Genomic DNA, 18,210 nt, shown 5'->3' with positions numbered 1-18,210 from the left:
AAGGCAAAGTTTTCCCTGTGAAAGTTACAACTGCACCTAAAATTTAAAATACATTTTGAGTTAAAATTCTAATTTTAAGATTATCGTTGCTTTATATGCAGTTGTTAGGAATAATACAGAGAGATCCTGTGTACGCTTTGCCTCGTTTCCCCAGAGGTAACATCTTGCCAAACTATAGTACAAATATCATATTAACGTTGATACAACCCGCAATCATATTTAGTTATGTGTGTGTGTTTAGTTCTCTGAAGTTTTATTTTTTTAATCTTCACCTGAGGATATGTTTCGAGAGGGAGAGAGGGAAAGAGAAAGAGGGAGAGAGACAGAGAGACAGAGAGACAGAGAGAAACATCAACCTGCTGCCTCTCCTACGTGCCCCGACTAGGGAATGCCGCCTGACTGCGAGAAACCTGCAGCCTAGGTAGGTGCCCTGACCAGGAATTGGACCTGCGAACTTTGGTCACAGGACGAAGCTCCAACCAGCTGAACCACCTGGCCAGGGCTAGTTCTCTGCAGTTATCACATGAGTAGTTCCTACCCACCACCTGCAGTTGAGATACAGAAGAGTCCCACCACCACAGGTTCCCTGGTGCCGCCCTTTTATAACTTAACTGCACCCACCTCCCTCCTGCAACCCCCTCCCCTCCCCACCTAGTGCTGACTCCTGGCGACCACCAATCTCCTCCATTTCTATAATTTTGTCGTTTCAGGAATGCTATAAATGGAATCACACCTTGGGAGTATGTAACCTTGGGAGACTGGCTTTTTCACACAGTGTAATTCCCTTTACATTCACCCAAGTAGCTGTACATCAGCAGTTTGTCCCCTTTCACTTGCAAGTGGTATTCTATAACATGGAGGTCCCACAGGTCAACTATTCACTTGTTGAAGGACATCAGGGATATTTCCAGTTTGGGGCTTTTATGAGTAAAGCTCCTATGAACATTTGTTTACAGGTTATTATAGGAACATTTTTTTTCTCTAAGATAAATGCTCAGAGCACAGTGACTGGGTCACATGGTATTTGCATGCTCCATTTTGTAGAAAAATGCCAAGGTGTTTTCCAGAAAGGCTGTACCATTTTACATTCCTGAAAGCAATGTATGAATTATCTAATTTTCCTAGTTTTTTTCAGCATTTGCTGCTGTCACTTTTTTTATTTTAACCATTCTGATATGTATATAATGATATCTCTGTGTGGTTTTAACTTTCCCTAATGGCTAATGACATTGAGCATATTTTCATGTGTTCATTTGCCATCAATATTGGCCTTTGATGAAATATCTGTTCAAGTTTTTTTGCTCATTTTTATAGTTGGATTATTTATCTTTTGATATTGAGTTTTGAGAGTTATTTATATATTCTAGATACTGCTGCAACTAATTTGTTGGATATGTGGTTTTGCAAATATTTCCTCCCCATCTATATTTTGTCTTTCTATCCTTTTGACAGGTCATTTACAGGCAAAAGTTTTTCATTTTGATGAGGTAAAATACATTTTTGAACTTTTTAATTAGCCTTAAGTCTGCAGGAAAGACAGTCATTAGAGACCATTTTCCAGAACATTTGAAGGCTCCCTGTACTATTACATCAAAACAAAATATGAAAGGGAAAACTTTTTTCTTTACTTTGTAAAAGGCTTATGTTTTTCTGTATAAAATTAGCCTTTTCTCCCTGTCTCCTTTCTTCTCCACACTGTACCAACATGGTAAGCCTGAAACAAGTCAGGAGGTGGAGTTTCCAAGGAGACTTCCCTCGCCCTACGGCTGAACCAAGATCACAACCCTCTTTACATATGTAGCAATTTTTTTCTTTTACTGTCTGCCTCCCTGTCCAGATGGAACATCCCTTCAGGATGGACCTATGTCTGATGCAGTTTTATATTCCCAGCAACAGGAACAGAGTCTGTTCATTCTCCTTTAGTCATGCCGTCCACAGTTCTTGCCATTGCTTGAAATGCCACCATTCTTTTTGTTTTCTTTGTACCCACAGGCAGCATTGAATGTTGTATTTTTAGGATTCTTGAAACTGGCGTAAGAAGAAAGAAGAATGCACTTTTAAAAATACATATAAGAGGAAAGGGGTTCAGCCATGTTTGGTGTTGGGGATGGACGGCCATGACCAGCCAGCACTTTCTCCCACCCCTGTAGGCACAGCCAGTCCATCCATCAGGAGATGGGTGCTCTTTCTTCTCCCTTGGAGTCTGGGCTGGACTTTTGACTTGTTCTGATCAGTAGAATGTGACAGGAGTGATACTCTGCCAGTTCCAGGCTAGGCCTTAGGGGGCTTGGCAGCTTTTGTTTTTGTTTTCTTGGACACCGGTCACCATGTGAAGAAGTCCAACTGCCCCAATGGAGAGAGGGGAGCCCTTGGAAGATAACAAAAAATAGTGTATGGTTAAAATGTAAGCATATACAAATAGAGACAAACCCAGGGCGGTCCAGCCACCCCCATTTTTATAGGTGCTAACATATGAGTGAAGCCATCTAGGCTACTTCAGCCCCAGCCAGTGTCCCATGGAGCAAAGAAAAGCCATCCCCTTGGAGGCCCACTCCAATTACAGAATCAAGAGCAAGTGAATGGTAGTTGTAAGCCAGTACATTTTAGGGTGGTTTATCATGCACCAATAGGTCATGGAACCTTACTCAGTAAGGAACCTTCCTCCTCTCACACTCTGCTTTACTCGGAGCCTGTCTTTGTATGGTGGCTAGGAAGTCCACCATGGCAGCAGGCACACATTCTACCAGCTCAGCAACGCCCACTGGAAGTGCACCGCTCTTTCCCTGTACTTCCAGCGAGTCTCAGGGGGCATCCTGATTGGCTGTGACTTGATCATGTGCCTATGCACAAATTACAGTGATTTTGATTGGCCGAGGCTGGACCACGTGCCTCTCACTGGAGCCAATGGTAGGGCTGGCCTGCCTCACTGAAACCACTTGGTTTGAAGGTTGTGGTGGGATAGATTCCCCCAGAACAGGCCCTGTTTCAAAAATAAGTAACTGGATGCTGGGCAGGAAAAAAACAAATATGTACTACAAAAGTCGAGGGTAATCCTACTTGTTTTATAAACCCTGTTCTCATCGTTCCAAGCCAGTAGAACTAAAACGACCTGTTCCACCTTTGTTTAGTGCCTAGCATATACTGCCTTATTGTGCTGCTTACACTTAGGAATTAAATTCTTATCTCACACTTACTCTTTGTACTTTCACGTTCTTTATTGTTCTGACTGCATTTGTTACTGTAAAAGTGTCATTTTTTTTCATTACTTTTTGTGAAGAGAGGCTTTTGGAGGTATCAGCAGAGGCACAGACAATTCCCACAGTGACAGGCGAAATTTGCATTCTCCTGTCATCTCCTTCTCTCCCACTCTCTCTCCCTTAAGGACTGACAAAATCCTAGTCAATGCCTCCAAAAGAAGGGATAGGGTCTATTAACCCCTTGGGGCCTGCTTCCCAATAGGAGAGCCAAATAGTGATCAGCACTGCTTGTTTTCTGTCTTTTCTGCAGAGCTTGGTCTTGCACTACTTAATTAGTGTATTTAAAAACATGAGTTTTTGCCCTGGCCTATGCATCTCAGTTGGTTGGAGCATTGTCTCATAATCAAAAGGTTGCAGATTCGGTCTCCATCAGGGTGCCTTGATGCCCAGTCCAGGTGCACAAAGGCAAGCAATCAGTGTTTCTCTCCCTCCCTCCCTCTCTCCCTTACTCTCTCTAAAAGCAATGAAAGAAATATCCTCAGGTGAGGATTTAACAAAACACTATTATTTTTTATATGAGTGCCCAGTAGAGGAGCTTCAAGGCTCACAGAATAAGTCTAAGTGATTGAAAAAGCACATCCTCTGTTAAATGACATTCGAGTGAACCTAACAAAGTGTTTATTTGTCCTTTTCACTGAGGGTGAGCATTTCCAGGATGGAGTTCTTCTAAGGAATGCGAAGACATTGATAGAAATCAAGAGCAGATGCCTGATGGTGCATTCTGACATAAACCCAACTTTGGTTTGTCTGAGACCTCACTTAGGTCTGACCTCTGTAAAGTTATGTACGTGCAGTTACACAGTTACACACACACACACACCTGAGTATTGTACTTCGTGTAGCCCTAAGTAGCTAGAAAACAAAAATTAGGTATCAGGCAAAAGAGGGGAAAAGCCCAGAAATAAGATTTTCAGAATGGATCTTTGTAGGACTAAATTGACATACTGACAAGTTAATAGTAACAGACTATCTTGACTTTGTAAACAAGCTTTATATCTATAAAAATGCTGTTATGTTTATTTATTTGAGTTAGGGTGCCACCACCGGTGACTTGAATCCCAGGATTAACGATGCCATCATCACTGTGCCTCGAGTCTTTGTTGCTTTTAAACTTTTAAAACTATTATGAAACACTGTGTGTGGATGAATACATATCCAGTGTGGATATAGTCATTCATTAAATAGACCATTATTTGCCATCTTGTACTCCTCTCCTATTAAATCTTTGTTCTTCTCCCCAACAGAGATAACTACTGTCCTGAAATTAGTATTTATCATGCTTTTGTTTTTCTTACCAGTTTTACTATATATCTTTGTTCTCTTAAAAACATGAGTCATTTAATCTTTATTTTTTTAAAGTAAAAATGAAACTTTGTGTGTTGCTTTTTGCCATTTGGTAACATTTAGACACAGGCTTTGGTCTTCAGAATACCCTGGATTCAGTAGAAAAACCTTCCTTTTAAATGAAGTTTTGTGCAATAGTAACTTCTCAGTAATTGAAATTTGGACTGTAAAAAAATACACACAAAATATCGTTTTCTAAAAACACTTAACTTGGAACAAAGCACTGAACTACACAAATGCAGAACAAGAACCGCATTTCAACTCCACCAAAAGTAGTCATCATAGAAGGTGTAAAAGTCACCTAACTTCACTAGGTGCTATTCACTTTTTAAACAAGAGACAATAAAAAGTATTGTCCACAAACAATATCCAAACTCTAGGGCAGGTTTCAGAAAGTCTTCGACTTCATGCTTTAATAGCGAGGAGGTGAGTGTGACCGAGATCTGGAACGTGGCTGGTCTCCATGACTACAGTAAGGAGAAGGTGACCACTTTCTATAAATCTGATCTCTGTCTCCAGCAGCTCTCCATCCTTCTCCTCCGCCACCTCCTCCCCTCTGTGATCTGCTGTAGTAGTCCCAGTCATCATAGCCTCGATTGTATCCTCTGTCATAGTGAGCTGCCATGGGCAGGTCTCCCCATGTAAATTCCTGGTGTTGGGGTATGAGGTCTCTTCGTTGTAGAGAAATCATCTCTGATTCTATGTCCATCAAGCTCCATTCCCCTGGAATGCTCTTTTGCTTCCTTGGCATCATCTACATTTTCAAAATATACAAAGGTAAATCCTCTTGAACATAGACTGCTGGTCATATACAATACACACATCTGCAATGGGGCCATATTTAGAGAATACTTCTCTTAGAACTCTTTCTGTGGCATACAAGCTCAACCCAAATACTGTAAGACAACAGGTAGGATCAGGATTTGCCTGACACCCCACATGACACCTGTGAATAGACATGGGAGACTAACTGTTGCTACAACATCTTCTATAATCTCAACTATGAGTCTGCCACAGGATTATCTATGAGAGTGAGACAGAGACTGTGACCTTGTATGAGGCCTTCAAGAACTTCTTCTAGATCTAGATCTAGACCCAGTTCTGGAACGCCTGGAATCTTCTTTGGATGGCGATCTTTCAGGGGTGTGCCTTGCAGACTCCCACTTCTGGAAGCAGAACAGGGATTCTAGCTGCCACCACTGTGACTCCCGACTCCTGGCTGCTGCCCATCTCCTCTGGGAAAGTGCTTCATTCAAGGATATCAACCTCTTCTTCTTTACAGAGGCTCCCTTAATCTTTATACTTTTAACTTTACATGAATAAAATCATAATGCATGTAATTATGTGGCTTGCTTTTTTCATTTTGAAGCATTATTTGTGAAAATCATCCACATTGATTTTTTTAGCTCCAGTTGTGTCTGTGGTTTGTTTTCACTTTATTATTGCTCCTTTACATAAGTAGAAGTTTTATAATTTTAATGTAGGTGAATTTTCATGGTTTATGCTTTTTGTAACCTGCTTCTTACGGCTTGAGATCATAATGATATTCTCCAATTTTCTTCTGGCAGTTTTAAAAGTTGTGTTCCCAGCACCCCCCCTCCCTTCGGGCCTCTGCTCTATCTGGTATTGATTTTTGTGTACCCTGTGACCCTGTGAGGTATAGGGATCTTGTTCCTCTAAGTGAAAAGGCAGAGCATGCCACTCTACTCCTTTGTTTCAAATTTTCCAAATATTCCCCTCTTCTTCAGAATTAAAGTCAAAGTTCTTAAAATGGCCAGAAAGGTCCAGACCTCTGAAATGTCTCTGACTTCATCTCCTACTGTCTGTCCAGGGAACACTGGCCTCCTGCTCTTCCTCAAACAGTCCCCAACAGCACCTGCCCCAGGGCCTTTGTACCTGCTGCTCCTGCTGTCTGAAACTTTCAGATATCTACATCACTGGCTCCCTTCCTTTTCAGGTCTCTGCTCAAATGTCACCTTATCATAGAGGCCTTCTCTGGCCACTATAGCTATAATTGTACACATACACACTCACACACTAACATTTGACTCTCCTCTGTTCTGAAAGAATTTACCTAAAAAACTCTCTGAGCCTGCTGTACTTGTGCCATATGTATAGGGGTATTTTAGAGTCTTGATTAAATTTTGTGAATGGTTTTAGGACTATATGGGTTTTCTTTTTCTTAAGTTAGTTTTAATCAGTTTAATCTCTTCATTTAAAAGTATTTTTATTTTACTTTTTGAATAGTTAATATATGCATACAATTCAAACATTCAAGTTTTAAAAGAATATACAGTGAAAAATAAATCTCTCATCTATCCCTTCCTTCTAGCTACCTAGTTCTTTTCTCCTGCCATCAGTTTCTTGTCTATTTCTTTAGTTTCTTTCTTATCCTCCCAGAAATATGCTATACATATATAAGCACATACATATATGGTTTTTACAATGCATAAATGGTGAAATACCATATAAATTATTCTGCGTGTTGCTTTTTCACTTAACCATATACGTTAGAGTATTTCTGTGGCCATATATAGTGAGCTGCCTCATTCCATTAGTTTCCTAATACTCCACTGGTTGACTGTATCATAATTTACATTCAGTTTCCTTCTGAAGGACCCTTAGATTGTCTTTGCATTGGTCTTCTAACCAGTGTCTTTACACATATTCAATCAGTGCTTCTCATGGCTATCACATACATCCTCTTAAACTTCCATCCTCATTTCATCATTTCCATGTTCAGAAACCTCCAGCAGCTTCCCAGTGCTCACAGAACTAGAGGGAACGTCTTAGTCTTGGAAGTAGAGCCCTGCACCACATGGTTTCCACCTACTTTTTCCAGCATGTCCTTCTGTTCCTAAAGACACCCCCTAAACTGATAACTGGAGGTTTTCCAAACGTGCCTTTGTTTTATGCTCAGTACTTTTCTAAGGCTTGCACTCCTCTAGCCCCTCACCTCTCTGAAGGGGAGAAGCTAGGCATCTGCTGTTCCTTCTGGGCTGCTCATTTGGCACTGTCACTCCTCTCTGGAGCAGCTGCACTTTCAGTATTTCAAGTCAGTCACCCACTACACACACCCTGCATAACCATACCTGGTGTTCTGAATGTTGGCTTAGGTAACAATACCGAAAATTTCTTGAGGGCAGGGACTATTCACTGGAAATAGGGAATACTGAAATGAAAAGGTGTCTTGACTTTCAAGTAGCTTCCAACAGAGAAGTGAGCTACACCTGCAAAATTGAAAAAACACACAGCACCATAGATCTTCCTTAAGTGGAAGTGTGTTCTGTTCTCAGTGGAATTATAAGAGAAACATTTTTTTAAAAATCTCTGGTTCCTGTCCCAGGGTCTGGCACATGGCAGATACCCAGTAGGTGCATGTTGAATACAAAATAATAATAACCTGAAAGCAAGAATTTAAGGCAAGCCTTAACATCTTGTCAAAAACCCATCTTTTATCATAAATATACAAATAAGTCAACAAACAGATGTCGCTTAGCTTTTGAAGAAAAAAAGCAGTGTGGGAAGGGGCTGGAATCAAGTTTCAGCAAGGGAAGGAGGCGGAGAAGTCACACCTGGAGAAATCCCTGGCCCCCGCTGGGCGCACTCAGGGAGGCGGGGAGAGGAAAGGGGAGGAGACTCTCACGTCCCTGCTCCGCCCTCACTTCACCCCTTGGCGGCGGCGCAGGGCGGCCGCGCGGCTGTTGGCACCAGCTGCAGCAGCCCGCGCCTCCCGCTCCGCCGCGGTTCCCAGGGCGATCGAGCACGCCTGGCAGCTTCAGGCGCTGCAGCCCCGGGAGACCGGAAAGTTCCCGGCGCAAGCGCCGAGATGCCGGGCAGCGATACGGCGCTCACCGTGGACCGGACTTATTCCGACCCTGGCCGGCACCAGCGCTGCAAGAGCCGGGTAAGCGGCCCAGGCTGGGTGGCTGGCGATGGGCCGCCGGGCCAAGGGGCGAGGCCGAGTGGGCTTCGGCTCCCGCGTCATCTAACTCTGGCCCTCCCGTTTCTGTGCCGTACACTCACCCTTCCCAGCTGCCCCGGGTCCGAACTTTCCCGCCCTTGGTCGCGCTGAAGGGGATAGGACTGAGGGGTCGTCGGAGCCCGGCCTGAGGCTCTGAGACCCCAGGTCCACCACCGGGTGGGGCGCGATCGAAACCCGGCCCGCGGACCCCCTCACCCCGCCCTCCGGCACCCGTGGTCCCCGAGCGCCCGGCCCGGGCGCCGGGACTCCCCGATCGCTGCGCTCTCCGCCAGGGAGCGCCCTCCGCGCGGTGCCGGGACGTGAGGGAATCCCGCCACCCGCGGCCCCCTCTCCGCGGTGGGACAGCCTTCCTCCCCGCCAGCTCTCCCAGCGGCGGCCGCGTCTCCCAGCCCTCCGGGCTTCGCGCGCGGGGCGGGGGACGAGGGGCGGCGGGAGGGCCGAGAGGTTCTGCGGGAATGAAAAGTCAGTCTTCGCGCTGCCTCTCCGGAGTTTCTAGCCGTTCGGAGCAGACGCCTTCTCCATTGTTTGCAGTGTAATTTGCTGTTGCTGATTTCGGCTGTGGTCGAAAATAGCTCTTCAGAGCAGGCAGCAGGGACTAGCCTTATAGCGCTTCAAAATTAAGACGGAGGTGGCGGCCTGAGCACCGGTCCCTGTAGGGAGAGGAAGCCTCCTTCCCCTCACCCCAGCGGGTACCTTTGCCCTCCTGGGCTGTTGAATCGTCCAGGCCCCGATTCACTCCTTGGCCGATTGCAGTCCCTTTTGGAACAGCACCTCCTCCACCCTGGCATTTGTTCTGGCAGGAGATACCTGGGTTTGTTCTTTGCTCAGCTAACTACTCGCTTTTCCGACATCTCAGTATTTGAGTGTCACCTGCTTTGTATAAAGTTCAGAGGTATAATCGTGTTCAAACTTTGGCTTTTCACCTCCCAGATCCAGAGCCCAACCGGATGGGAAAATAGCAACAGCGACAGATATGTGGCGCCACCCCTTGTGCAGGATTTGGGTGTTTAATCATAATTCAGAGAAGTTATCAGTTGCCCCAGAAGTGAAGTGACAAATCCCTGGTGTATTTACCTTTTTTCCTTTTTCCTTTTGGCCTTTGTTAATCAGTTTAGCATAATGATTTAAGTTGTTACAGATTAAATATACTTGGTGGGATAATACGTCCTGCGTCCATTCCATTCTCCTCCCCTCCTGCTTTCACTCCACTCCTTTCCTAAATGAATTCTCTTACTTGTTGTACTTTCTGTAAAAGTGTCATAACAATTTGTTGTGAAAATAACCAGAAACTCCATTTGGAAGAAAGCATTGGCAAAAGATCTTTGTTAACCTACACTTAGAAGTTTTTGGAAAGATGAGTGCTAGTTAACATGGTTAACTGTGAAGAAAGGTAAGGGTCTTTATTTCTAAAGCATTAGTAATTAGGGGGATCTGTATTAATGTCGCTGTTGACAGAAGACATTTCAGACTTGAAGAAAGTGTGGAGGCTTGGTTTTGCTTGTCACAACTGTTATAATCTTTATGCAAATAACAAGATTAGTGACCTTTTAGGGAGGATGGCTCACTGGTAACTCATTTAAACGTTTTAGTAAAACTCATAGAACTCACCAAAACTCCTTCATAATCCGTAATACAGTGATGATAAAGTTTTACCCTAACTATTTACAGATGAAAAGTGCCAAAGCAAACAGGTAACTTAACTGCAGGCTCAGTTTCTGTTTCAACACCCTTCTTTTTGGTTAAAGTGCCACAGACTTATGTGAAGGGGGCTTCTTGTTTTTTAAAATTCTACCCACGACGTTATACCTACTACACTGTGTGATGAATAATGGAGATAGAGCCCCAGGCTGCTCAATGACAGGTTACAGAATAGGTCTGAGAAATGGGTCATTAGATGATCCCATTGTTGTTCGAATATATCGGATGGGCATAGGGAGGTTTACAGTTGTTTGTATGGGAAATAACAATACAAGAATAAAATGTGTTTCATGTACTTGCAACTGTAAACCTACTTTTGCTCACCCCTGTATGTAGTGCTCTGACACGAACAAACCCAGCTAGTGTGTCCTACCACACACCTAGATCGTAGAGTTGAGTACAGCATGTTATTGTGCAAAACGACCTGAGATTAAATCAAGAACAAGAGAAAGTGATGCAATCAAGAGACACAGTAAACACAAGATGTATTGTACGAGGCTACTGCCAGCCTAACATGGCTGCTGTTTTACGGCACACTTTTTAAAAAATAAGTTGAAAGAGTACACTGTAAAGGAATGATAAAAAGTATACTATCGTAAGTATGTAAACCAGTAACGTTTATTATCACGATCAAGTATTATGTCCTGTGCATAATTGTATGTGCTATATTCTTTTATATGATGGCAGTGCAGTATTTTCGTTTACACCAGCATCCCCATACACACAAGTAACATGTTGCACTGTGACATTTCAGCTCTATTATAATTTTATGGGAACATGGCCATGTGTGTGGTCTGTCATTAACCCAAATGTTGTTATGTGGTGCCTGACTATACCTTCTTTTTAAGTAAACCATGAATTAAAACTGACTTAGACATAGTATATACTGATTATTCTGAATTAGCTTATTGGGCAAATGAAATCTGTTGAGGACTAGAAGGGGTCAGACTGAAGAGGGGTAAAACTTGAGTGGACAGTAATTGCAAGTTCTGCAGCTGTGATGCTAAGATCCCTGTTTGAACTTCTTGACCATCTGCTTTTAGGGGTTTTATTGTTGAGACATGAGGAATAGAGATAACTAGTGAAAATTTTGTTACGGCATAAGAACTTTTCTCCAGTGGAGCTGATGTAATTTTGAGTCTGTCCTTAAGGCTGCAATAAGCCTGTAGTAATAAAGGGAAAAGCCACAACAGTTTTCCTGTGCAGAGAATAATTACCCCATTAGATGATTCTAGCTCCTGTTTTGTGGGATTCACTTAGATGTAACTATAAAGACATGTTTTCTTTATACTCAAAAAGTGTGCAAAAGGAAGCCATCAAGCAGTGTTAGGGTTTAATTTCTTGATGTCACCCTCTCCTTGGCAGTAAACCATCTAATAGAGTTTTATAAGAACTCTTTTGTGAACTCATTTGGTAAATCAGCTCCCCGAAAAACCCTGCAGCTAGTGAGACCTGGGAGGGGCCTGGGAAGAGTTGATTAATCTTTCAGAGATGTGCAGTTTCCTCCTAGGAGGGACCTAAGACTCTATGAGATCAAATTCTTGGTTACTGGATGGTCATATTTTTGAGTTCAAAATTGATACCGTGTGAAGACAACAGGTACTGTACACATCAATCTTGCTGAACTTGGTTAAGCCTTTGGGACTAGAATAATAATGAGGCAGTTTACTCTTTTAACATTGGAGAAGTCTATTTTCATAGCCAGGTGGACTAACCTAGATTTTTTCCCCCTCAGTGAAAATGTAATGAGTTCTGTGATTGTCTCTAAGCTGACAAGTCAGGATCATTCACAGTTTTAAACTTCATCTGAGTAAAACTCAGAAATGGTGCATGTTAACTTGGTGCACGTAATATAACCCTACTTTAAAAGAGAGAACGTAGATAATTAGACTCCTACTTTTTTTTATGCCCTAGATAAAGCCTATCTTTTTTTCTGAGAATACAGGCAGCCTGGTTTTTATTAATCAATTATGTGCGAATCAAATTTTACGTTAGTTCTAACTTTAAATGTTCTAAAAGGCCACCTTCCGCAGCCTTTTATCCTTATGTAAGGTGAATAGTTTTATTCTTGTTCTGTTGGTATCACCATTAATCAGAACTCCGCTTGTCCTGAGGGATTACCTTCCCCCACTCTAATCTATCAGCCATTCCACTGGCTCTTTCTCTAATGTTTTTCTGGAGTCGGTTCATTTCTCCTGTCATCTCCCACCTGATTTTAGCCACTTGTAACCTTAGAAAGAGATAACTGGTGCACTAGCTTCCTCATTGCTCTGCGATTTTGTCAACCTCCATTCCATCTTGCCTGCAAGGACCAGAGTATTCTGCCAACAGAACCACTTCCTTTAGCCTGGCCCCTAGAAGACAGATCTTGCATTAGCGCTGCTGACTGGGGTGGCATCTTGGACCTATAATCTTTCTAAGTCTCAGATTTCTCTTCCACATCCTAGGGGTGTTACCAGGGATAAATGCAGTAATTTCTATGAAATGTCAGGTACACAGTAAGAACACAGTCGATGGTAGCCATTTTTGTCATCACTATATAAAAAGTGATCATAAGCTTGAAATGGAAAGACTACTAATTTGGTGAATGGGATAGTCTTTTCTGGTATTTTTAGCATTTTGCTCTTTTCTCATTACATTGATTGCTCTCATGCTTGTTATCTACATGTTTAAACTATAGACACTGGCACTCTGTGAGAGAGGCTTCATTCATTCACTAAATACCTGTCCAGTACCTTCTGTGTGCTGGCTTCAGTGCTAGTATCAGTAATATAATGGTGAGTGGAACAGCCTGGCCTCTCCAGAAGCTTAATGTCTGTTGGTTTTATTGTATTTCTGCTTCTGGCCCAGGAAATGCTCCTGTTTTTTTACAGGAAGAAATGATGATAATAAGTACAAGTCTCTAACATCTGAGGAAAAAACCTGTGTCAGCCATGGTGGCCACCTGTAGTGCATCTTCAAGTGTTCTTTGGTTTGGAAATAGATCCGGAAATTTACAATGAGTAGTGGCCAAACACAGTCAAAGAAAAGAGGGTGTCAAAGCCCTTCTTACAGTGGAAATGGGTGGGCCATGAGGCAAAGAGGTAAGGATCACATGCTTACTTCCTGGCTGGGAACTAGAGAGAGTGGAAACAGACTGTTGTCGGAGGTGACACTGACCTAGTCAGATATTTTGTGAGTGAACTGATATTTTGTGAGTATACTTTGAACCAGTGATTTGCGTTATTCTGATGTGCTAATTAAAGGAATGGTGAGTAATGATGAGTCTTCTAAGTTGGATTTTTCTTAAATTTAGGATGGATAGATTGATGTGGTATGTGTGTTTTGAGCTATGCTTTGCTGCAAGCTTCCTAGTTCTCCCTTTAGAGGAGAACGAATTGCCATTCCCCACCAGCTCACCAGCTCACCAGCTCATACATCTGCTGTGGAACACCACAACCACTGCTACTAGTTGGATTGCAGGATGTGTTGCTTCAGACCCCCTGCCCTAATCTCCAGGGCTGCTGTTAAGGTCAGAAATCAACCGGGTCCTCGATGGAAATTGCCTAAGTCTTGATAGGGGAGGCTGCAGCTTTCGGCCCTGCTGTTTCTTAATTGGGTTTTTATGTTTTCAGTGGAGTTGGGAGGTAAGAGAGAAGGAAGAGAAGCATGAATCATTGTCCCGTGAATCAGAATGAGGACTTTGCACTCCTTAGAAAAGGAACATCAGGATATATGATCAGTGCATAATCCAGCTATTCCATTGACTTGTGGGGAGAAGGATGCTGCTTGGAGGAAAACCCAGCGTGTGTGTTGATTATTCCTCTGTGAGGAAGCAACAAGCACATAAATGAAAAGAAGGATGCGGTAGCAATGATAATAACCCACGTGTACTAAGTCTCTGCTATACACTAGGCACAATATCAAGCACCTCAGATGCACTCCTTAATCTTCCTGATATCCTATATATAATTCCATTTTACCAATGAGGGAGTTGAGGTCCAGGCAGTTAAATAGTTTGTCCAAGGTCCTGTGGCTTTTAGGAAATGGTAGCGCTGGCATTCGATGAACCAAGCTCTAGTGCCAGAGCTTGCATGCTAACCACTCTCCTATCTTCTGCTTCTGAAGTGAGTACCGGGGAGCAGTTTGGGCTTAACAGACCTGTTGAGTGCTTGGAGATGGATGTGTGCGACTTCTGCAGGGCACCTGGCCAGTGGTGTATTCGAGACTTTTATGACACAGCATTTTGCCAGTCCTTTGCATGTAGTCTTATATTCCTGGTAAACATTCAATGAGTGAATGATTTAGACTGATAATCCCAGAACTTTTTGTAACGCCTAGGATATAAGAATTTTCCTGATAGTTTGGGGTACTCTTAGGAGGTGCTAAATAAACTCGCGATTTAAGAATGGAGTTAAAAACCATCTGCTAGCCCAGTATTTGTCTCCAGAAGATAAGCAGTCGAAGGACACAACAAGAGTGGTTCTTCCTTGTCACAACAGTCTGGTGTCACCAGGTCTTTCTGCAGGACTCAGCCTCACTGGATTGAAGGCATGCACTCCTCGTTTTTAAGGCAGAGAGTTATAAAGTTAAACTTAAAGGTTTAACGACGTTAGAACTGAAAGGATGTTCAGACATTAACTCCACACCATCCCACTTTCAGATGTAGCCAGAGGACACCCAGCCAGACTGTATCCAGTAAAATTGTGTGACTAATACAGACTGATTAGGACTAACCGTTATACCAGCTACTGTCCTAAAAGAGAATTCCCTAAAAGAAAACAGCTTTAAATATGTTTAAATGCCAAGTTAATTGCTAAGTTATATGCGATAGACATCTCAAAATTAATACAGGTAGAATGAGAATTTAAAATTTTTAAGTAGGGAATTAATGGAACAGATTTAAAATTTTCTGAACTTTCTAGGTTTAAAAAGGTGAATTTAAATGATTTAGTGTTAGGCCAGCATCTTTCTGCATTCATTTCCAGATTTTGGCAGGGCTGGGGTGAGGAGGTATGACGGTCCACGCACCAGACCACTTAGCTGCACGGGGGTCTGCTGCCACTTTTTGGAACTTATCTTTTCTCAGTGAGGTGTCTTTTCCTTGTTGATGTTTTTTTTTTTCTTAAAATAAAGTTTTTGAGAAATGAGTATCATATATTGGGGTGGGGTGTTGGGAAAAAACATAGTCTAGATGTCCAAGTCATGAGTCTATCCTCTATTTAATTTAAAATGGAACCTGAGCCTTCTCCTCGCTCTGAAGCTCTCTGTTCTATGACTCTGGCCCTGAGAGCATCTTCCAGCACCGAGTGTCTTTAGGATGTGTACCAGTTTCCATGCAGCACGGCCTGTAAACACAGAAACACCACCTGACAGTGCTCCAGCCTTGGGGGAGGCACCGGAGGGATTGTTGGCCTGTTGAGAGGAGGCGCGTGCAGTGCCTGCCCCGATGAAGTGTCTCTCTGGGGCAGATTCTGTTTGATTTCTGCCTCACCCTCCGACTTGAGAGCCCAGCTCTGGAGTAAGATGTGGCTTCAGCACATCATACAAGACATTTCTACTTAGATGTTCTACAAGCACCTCAAAGAGTATATATCATGCTTAATTCATTTCCTTAAATGTCTGCCCACACTCCCGGTGAATGCTTTTCCCATATAGCCAGTTCTTAAACAAGATGCATGGGAATGTTCTCAGTCACCCTACTTACACACCACAGACAATGGTGTAAGTCTTTAATTTTCTCAGTCACCTTTCTCTCGCATTCCCCAACATCACTCCCTTTGTTTTTACTTCTGGGTTTGAGATTAGGACGAAGTGTTAAGAGTATGAACTCAGGAGTCAAACTTGCTTGTTAACTCCTCCCCTTACCAGAACGACTTTGAGAAGTGGCGTCAGGAAACCCATCATAGCCTTTGTTGTTCTGAGGTTGAGTCATTCATTGTCTTCCAGACAGTTTGCCAATCTTCAGTCATTCCCACACCCACACACAGCCTTGTACCACCTGTACAATTGTTTACCTAGTATTTCTAAATCAGTTCACTCCTTGAAAGTTACATTTATTTGTGAAGGGTCACTGTTACTATTCCAGCTGAATGTGGTCTGACCCTCTGACACTGGCAGTGCTACATTAAAAGAATTAGTAAATGCAGAAGCTTTGTTAGAGAGCTGTAGCACAAAACAGAGGCTTCTCCTGGACGGAATCAACTGGACTGGGTTGAGGATTGTTTTGAAGGCAATGACTTGCTGCTCCCTGTGATTCTGTTTTAATGCTTTCATTCAACTCCACTTAAAATAACTCAGAATCTCTTGAGGAAACACTGGTTTTAATGTAAAGTCTCTTCTCCTGCATTTATGAAGCATGGCCCAGAAGTTGTTTAGAAATATTTTCTCAGGGACTGAGCAAATTTGGATACTTGAGTGTAGGGATGAACAAAGCCCGCTCTGGTGAATCGAAGGCAGCCTTGTCTGTGCAGGAAGACTCGGAGAGTGCGGTTGCACAGGGAGAGTTGCACCTGTGCCAGGCAGGGCGTGTCTCTGGCCTTCCCATGACTGGAGAGAAACTGAGGCAACGGAAGACCTTAGGATTCTTTGGGAATTTTAGGCAAGGACAGAAAGTGGTGGGTGGAGAAGAAATTTAAACCCTGTGCTTTTCTGAAGTAAAGCTGAGTCTAATAAGATATGTATGTAGGCTTGCTGTGATAGGAGGGAATTAAATGGTGCTGTACCCTTTCACAGAAATTTCAACATAGCATGTGTCTAAAAATAAAGTATGCTATAGTGCTATGCTCGGCGTCCCAATAGATTTACTCCAGTGTGTGCGACGGTGCATTGAGCCCAAACATGCCTTTGTTTCTCCTGTGTGAAGAGGACATGATGAGCCAGAAGGCTTGGAGCCCCACTCCGACAGGCAGTGGCGAACTATTTTAATCTCTCAAATTGGAGCAGGTGGCCTCTATTTGAGACTGAATCACTAGTTGGCATAGATTTTAATTTATCTGAAAATATGAGGCCCATTCAGTAAGAGCTGCTCAAGCCCTGTTTGCATCAGACAAAGTGCTTGAAAGCTTTGACCCCTAAAAGCACACAAGACTGAGAGAAGACAGAACAATGCAGTGTCATAGTCGGCGGCTTTGATTTGGTGTTGCAAGTGGAGCTAGTGAAGAGTGTGGTGGAGTGAAGCATGTCCAGATGCTGGAAAGGGCTACTTGTAAATATTTCTCCAGATGAGAAAAGTGTCTGGTACCTCTTTTGAGTCCACCCCTAAGACGGTTGAAAAGAACTCTGTGCAGTCTTCGTGTTTTTACAGGCACAAGGTGAAGGGGGTTTGAGGGTGACTCAGCTTACCACAAGTGCACAGGTCGAGGTACCTTAAGACACCTCCAATAACATCAGAGATGGTCTCCAGATCATGAATTTCTCCAGCCAAAGCACTCCTTTATTTTTACTCTATGCCTGACATAGAGTCTTAGCTATATCTTCCTTTACATCCTTCAATAGGCAGAATCTCTGTTTCTTAGCTGGACACCCAGAGTGTCTCTCATCTGACCTTCGTCGTTCACCCGCTGTCTGCTTTGAACTCTGGTGTCCTTCCTTGTGGACACCCATGCCTGGCCTCTGTGCCCCCGGGCACTCGCTCCATCCTTTCGAGTGGGAATGTTCTTGTTCTTTGTATGTCCTCATGGAGCCTTGGTAATTGGGACTTTGTAAGTGGTGAATCAGGGTATGTTATAAAATTGCACTGTGGGCTTGAGAAGCTGGCAAACATTCTATTCTTGACGTATATCGTTGCAGATTAATCTAGTTTTAATTGGCGAACAGGCTTGCAGGTGTTCATAATTTATTTGCCCATTTCCTTGTGACGCGCATGTGGATGGCTGCTGCTCAGTCACTTTGGTGACTGCCCACAAAACCTTCTTTTTTGTTCGTTTGAAGGATATAAGTGGGCTG

At 43.2% G+C, this 18,210-nt stretch overlaps 1 protein-coding gene and 1 pseudogene across 2 annotated transcripts in view; one reads left to right on the top strand and one right to left on the bottom strand.

The window, feature by feature from the left end:
- TMCC3 (transmembrane and coiled-coil domain family 3) overlaps nt 1-18,210 on the top strand; it is a 265,971-nt gene that overhangs the window by 182,053 nt on the left and 65,708 nt on the right. Inside the window, exon 1 of one of the 2 annotated variants that reach the window (XM_037064689.1) lies at nt 8,283-8,508. The exons of the other annotated variant lie outside the window; for it this stretch is intronic. Coding sequence (XP_036920584.1) covers nt 8,431-8,508 — 78 coding nt within the window. The 5' untranslated portion in view covers nt 8,283-8,430. Of the gene's footprint in view, nt 1-8,282; nt 8,509-18,210 lie in introns of those variants that run through there. 2 annotated transcript variants of the gene reach the window in all.
- LOC118999943 (transformer-2 protein homolog beta-like) lies at nt 4,903-5,633 on the bottom strand (annotated as a pseudogene).

Source organism: Sturnira hondurensis, unplaced genomic scaffold (assembly GCF_014824575.4).
Source record: "Sturnira hondurensis isolate 20B ecotype Veracruz unplaced genomic scaffold, ASM1482457v3 Scaffold0015509, whole genome shotgun sequence".
Classification (NCBI taxonomy): Eukaryota; Metazoa; Chordata; class Mammalia; order Chiroptera; family Phyllostomidae; genus Sturnira; species Sturnira hondurensis.
The sequence above is the reverse complement of the archived record's forward strand: the minus strand, read 5'-3'. Positions and strand labels throughout refer to the sequence as shown.